Source organism: Gavialis gangeticus, unplaced genomic scaffold, assembly GCF_001723915.1.
Source record: "Gavialis gangeticus isolate Ggan-Ray unplaced genomic scaffold, GavGan_comp1, whole genome shotgun sequence".
Taxonomy (NCBI): Eukaryota; Metazoa; Chordata; order Crocodylia; family Gavialidae; genus Gavialis; species Gavialis gangeticus.
The window spans coordinates 128,743,304-128,749,134 of NW_017728992.1; the positions used below are offsets into that span (position 1 = coordinate 128,743,304).

The 5,831-nt window shown below is 39.5% G+C and overlaps 1 protein-coding gene across 1 annotated transcript in view; it reads right to left on the reverse strand.

Annotated features, from left to right (window-relative positions):
- Positions 1 to 5,831, reverse strand: part of MYBL1 (MYB proto-oncogene like 1) — a 59,393-nt gene that overhangs the window by 16,275 nt on the left and 37,287 nt on the right. Inside the window, exons 10-14 of the mRNA XM_019527749.1 lie at positions 5,358 to 5,726; positions 4,706 to 4,848; positions 4,213 to 4,327; positions 583 to 699; positions 382 to 486 (exon numbers count right to left, since the gene is read on the reverse strand). Coding sequence (XP_019383294.1) covers positions 382 to 486; positions 583 to 699; positions 4,213 to 4,327; positions 4,706 to 4,848; positions 5,358 to 5,726 — 849 coding nt within the window. The remainder of the gene's footprint in view (positions 1 to 381; positions 487 to 582; positions 700 to 4,212; positions 4,328 to 4,705; positions 4,849 to 5,357; positions 5,727 to 5,831) is intronic.

Below are 5,831 nucleotides of genomic sequence, written 5' to 3' on the forward strand. Positions count from 1 at the left end.
CAGAGCATTTAAATGCACAAGTCTCCCTTCTGAATCTAGCCACAACGTACCACTTGGATCTCAGAAGGCATTTAAACAACCCAGTGACACTGACCTGCTTTAGCTGTGGCAAGTTACAGTGCTTGATGTCTCTGGGCAATACACCTTGTAGTTGTGTGACATGGTTGACTGTCCACTTTTAGGAATAAGTTAGAGAAAGACTTGTATGGGATGGTTTGGATAGAGATGATCCTACTCAATCAGGGGGCCAACTAGGTGACCTCCAGAGGTCCCTTCCAGCCCTACTTTTCTATTATTTTAAAGTTGATAAAAAAATAAATGGAGTGTGTGTTCCTTTTTATTACAATTTCGCTGAGCTGTACTATTTACTGGTAGACCAACCTGCACATCCAAACCATTATCTTCTGTGAAGAGTTGGGCACCAAGTTCTTCTTTTTCCCATGGATCCAAGACCAATGATTTTCTGACTTTCTTACTAGAAGTGTGCTTTTTTTTTTTTAAATAAAAGAAAAAAAATTGAAAAGTTACTATAGAAGTTGACATTTTTTCCTTTCTACACTACAGTAGTTACTGCAACATTACCTCTTGCTTGCAGGTTTTATAGACAGAGTCATCTTCCTCCTTGAGGAATATGTCTGTTCCAGTTTCCTCTTTTAAAACTTCTCTGATATCTTCTTCCAAGAAGGCAAGTGGTTGCGACTAATTTTAAGTTAACACAAGGAGGAATATAGGAACACAAACAGAAAAATCAATTACTAGTTCACCGCATTAACTATATTCATTTAGATTACTACAGACATTATTATATATTCTATGGGAGGTGAGAAAACTAAGGGAATTACCAACAATTTAGCATGTACCCAATTACTACAGTTCAACTGTTGAAGGCAGAACCAATTTTAGAATATCATATTACTCCACACTGTTTTTTAGCTACATGCAATTAAATGTAAACTAAAGCAAGATAACTCCAAAGAGGGACCTTTCATAACAACTACACAGTCAGTCATGATGCCTTTGGTTAAAATTTATTTTCTTCCAACCAGGTCATATTAATTGGTAACACAAACTATTGGAATGTTGACTTCAAAACTATTTTCAATTGGATGCATAAATTATTGGACATGCATGCAATTTTGTTTACTATTTCCCAGTACAAACTACACCCACATGACTGGGATGATGCATCTAAAAAAAAAACAAACCATCACACTATAAATATAAGATTGCTGTAAGGAAGGAATTTGTATAGATGCTTTGACAGTATAAAAGATCTTAGTCGACATAAAACGAAGCACAATTCCACATAACCATAAACAGATGCCCCATTAGCATACCAACAAAAAGAAAATTCCACTTAATGCCAGAATTTCACTTTTTAACTAAATCAGATGTCCATATCAAAAAAGTACCAAGCTACTTTTGAGATAATCCGCAGTGAGGGTAACAAGGGTGGTGCTTAATCTAGCACAAAATCTAAGCTACCTTCCCTGTTTGCAAGAGGAGAAACAGTCAGTCAGCATAACTAGACTGGAAAGAGGGTCACAACAGGAAAGTGAAAGTTTACTTAATTCAAATTGTTCCTGTACATTAGCATACGAGAAGGCGAAACTGTAAGAGCAGCAGAAGTAATTCATTTAAAATAGTTGTATGAAACTATGAATAGTCACAGCAGCAAAGAGAAACCACCCACAACCAGAAGAATCAAAAGCAACTACAAAGTCCTATGCAGGAATGTGGGTTAATCTCATAAACTCTGAGTGTCTAGAAGCTCTTAGATTAATCTAAAAGACAGACAGACCAACCAACCAACCTAAAGATGATGAAAGACACTGCATATAAAGAACATATAAAGAACAGTATTGAGAGCAAAGTACAAGGGTAGTCTTTTTTGTTGATCTAACATAATCTAAGGACCAAATTCAAGCAACATGAAGACTTAACTCCTACAGACTTCATGCTGTACCAGTTTACATAAGGGCTTGCTTTCAAGGTAGAAATGCAACCGTCTCCTAAAATACTGAAGACACCTACATGCACCTATACTACCCCAAAGGTTCATTTGTTATGAGACCTTGTAATTGGAAGAAAAACACCTGTTCATCCCCTGCCTAGAAAAGGGGTTTGGTTCCAAAACAAAAAACCCCAAAGCATTATAATAAAATATTTTAGACTCATTTTCATTTAGGTAAAAATAAAAAATTTTTGATGATTGACCACAAGATGAACATGAGCCTTCAAGGTGATGCTGCAGCTAGTAAAGCAAGCAAAACACTGGCTTGCATTCATAGATGCTTCTCAAGTAAATCCCGGGATGTCATTCTCCCATTGTACCGGCCTCGGTGAGGCCGCAGCTGGAGTACCGCGTCCAGTTTTGGGCTCCGCAATTCAAAAAAGATGTGGAGAAGCTTGAGAGAGTACAGAGGAGAGCCACCTGCATGATCAGAAGTCAGGATAACAGACCTTACGATGAGAGGCTGAGAGCCATGGGACTCTTCAGCCTGGAAAAGTGCAGGCTCAGGGGTGATCTGATGGCCACCTATAAGTTTATTAGGGGTGTTCACCTGGATCTGGGGGAACGTCTGTTCACCACAGCGCCTCAAGGCGAGATTGTATGGTAACAAACTGCTCTGCGACCATTTCAGGCTGGACATAAGGAAGAACTTCTTTACTGTCTGAGCCCCCAAGGTTTGGAATAGACTGCTGCTGGAGGTGGTTCAAGCACCCACTTTGAACGCCTTCAAGACACTTTTGGATGTTTATCTTGCTGGGATCCTATGATCAATGCTGACTTCCTGCCCCTGGGCAGGGGGCTGGACTCGATCCTCCGGGGTCCCTTCCAGCCCGAATGTCTATGAAATCTATGAAATTACCACAGGCTTAATTCAAAAGATATTACTTAGTGAGAGTTCTCTGTTTTCATAGATTTCATAGACATTAGGGGTAGAAGGAACCTTGCAAGATCATCAGGTCCAGCCTCTGCACAAGGGGCAGGAAGTCAGCTAGGGTCAAAGGATCCCAGCAAGATAGGCATTCAAATGTTTCTTGAAGGTGTCCAGAGTAGGTGCTTGCACCACCTCTGGAGACAGTCTGTTCTAGGCCTTGGGGGCTTGGACAGTAAAGAAGTTTTTCCTTATATCCAGCCTAAAATGGTCTTGCAAGAGTTTGTGACCATTGGACCTTGTCATCCCCAGGAGTGCTCTGGTGAACACACGTTCCCCTGGATCCTGATGAACACCCCTTAGGCTGCCACTAAGTCACCCCTGAGCCTGCGCTTCTCCAGGATGAAGAGTCCTATGGCTTGCACACTCTCTTCATAAGATCTGTTCTCTCTTGCCCTCTGATCATGCACGTTGCTCTTCTCTGGACTCTTTCAAGCTTCTCCACGTCCTTCCTGAATTATGGAGCCCAGAATTGGATGCAGTATTCCAGCTGCGGCCTCACCAAGGCCGAGTACAGCAGGAGGATGACATCTTGGGTCTTGCTTGAGATGCATTGGTAGATGCAAGCCAGAATTTTGTTCGCTTTGCCTGCTGCAGTATTGCATTGGTGGCTCATGTTTATCTTGTGGTCAATCATGACCCCCAAGTCTCTTTCAGCCATAGTGCTAGTGAGTGTAGCACTGCTGAGCCTGTAAGTGTGATGCGGCACCTTGCTCCAAGATGGAGCACCTTGCATTTCTCCATATTCAATGCCATCAAGTTTTCATCCACCCATCCTGCAAGTCTATCAAGGTTGGCCTGGATCACCAACCTATCTTCAAGTGTGGACATTCTTCCCCAAAGTTTGGTGTCATCAGCAAACTTAGCCAGTCTGCTTCTGACACCAGTGTCCAGATAGTTTTCAAGTAATATCAGAACAGAGGGGGAAAAAAAAAAAAAAAAAAAAAAATCAAATCCTCAGTCAAAGAATATGGACTGAATGAATATGGAAACTAAGTCTCATAGGGTGGTACTACCAACACGTGAGTACAGAAATTTGTCCGGCAGCATGAGGAAGCTGGCACCATTGCTGCTTCATACTATATTAAGTTCTGGAGATAGAGAAGATTATTCCAGTTCCATTTACTGAGCTAGCATCTTTCAACAGTACTAAAAATTCACTACTATGTTGGTACTAAGGCTCACTTTGAACTCAGTATTTTGTAAATTAAGCTGGCATTTATACTGAGGGGAAATAAAACAAAAACTAAAAACAATGAATGTCACATACCACAATTTTGAGGGGGCCATATTTTTTCTCCTGAGCAGCTAAAGCATTCTTAAAAGGAGTTGGAGTTCTTGGTGTAGTACCCAGCAAAGACCTTCTAATTGTTGGAGTTCTAAAACTAAATAAGCAGAGAAAGATGTACACATTAACTGTTAGTGCTGCTAAACCAGTTATATGATAAATCTGAAAATGAATTATATTAGACAAGCATTTTTAAAAAGCTTCAGATTTTGACTGCGTATCTGTATTGTATATTGAATAAACAAGGAAGTAATGAGCTATACCATGCATTAAACCAAGTATACCTAGATTAAGTTAAATTTAGTACAGCATTAAAAAAGGTAGAGATTTAAAGGATATAATTTTTTGTTAGTTAAATCAAAAAGAAAAAAAAAAGGTCAACTTATGTTTGCATACAAAACACATTAAACACAGCTGTACAGTTTCCAAGTCTTGCTTTTATTTTAACATCACAGCCTTAAATATAAAAACTTACCCTGCATTTTCTTTCTGATCTTTCGGTGTCATTTCCTTGTGGAGAGGAGTTGTGATAAGGACCTTCTGTCCACAAATTGGAGTGGATGTAAATGCAGGATTTTCAAGGTTGAACTGTTCATTTCCAGAGCATGTATTGAAAAACTAAATAAAGATAAAAAATATCCAGTAAATTAATTTACCATAGTCTCCTATGCTGTTGCTCAAAATAGCAACTAATTGTTTTATATGTGATTTATCTAACAGTTTGGTTTTTAAATTACACTCTATACTCCTCTGTCCTAAAATGTGGTCATTTTACTACTGGCACTTGAACTGGTTATGCTCTAGAGCCATGGCTATGTCCAAATCACCACATTTTATGGAAAGAAAGGTGTAGTTTAACCACCTTGTACTAAGGTAAAAGTCAGTCCAAGAAATCAACAAGTTTTCCAATCTTCAGAAACCCATTTCTTCCATTTTAAAGGGTTAACAGGTCTTTTAAAAAAATCTGATAAAAGAGGTTTCCTAATGCACTCAACTAAGCCAATATGTATTTAAAAGCACAACCTGTAATTTATCTTCTCAATCCTGACCTCTGAGGTTATGTTGAAAGAAAAAAAAACCCAACAACACACATAATGCAATACAATACACAGCAAAATGGGTATTACCTGTGATGGGGAAAAGGGTAGTGTTTTCACTGGTGTTTGTTTTAGTGCAGCATTGACAGCATCATTAGAAAAGCCATCATTCATTTCATTCGCTGGTGACTGTCCAACTCTTAATCTTTTTTTCTTCCTCAGGATTGTAGGTGGAGTGCTGAACTTGGCTATAGTAGGAGGTGGAGAAAGAATCGCCTCCTCTTCTCCACTGCTACTATTATTTTTTTTTCCATCAAACATAACATTAACATTGAACTGGCACTCTGTTGCCCCTTCATTGTGCTGAATCCGCATTAATTTTACTGGAGCAGGCTTAACAGGGGAGGTAGCAGCTTCTGAAAGGTCAAAGCTGGTAACATCACTCCAAGCTACTGGATCCTAAGGGATAAGGATAGGAGACATTCAGACAGGAAACAGCCTCTCATTTGCTTTAAATTTTGAATTATGTAAAAGTGATCTCCTCCCCACGCACCCCCCCCCCCC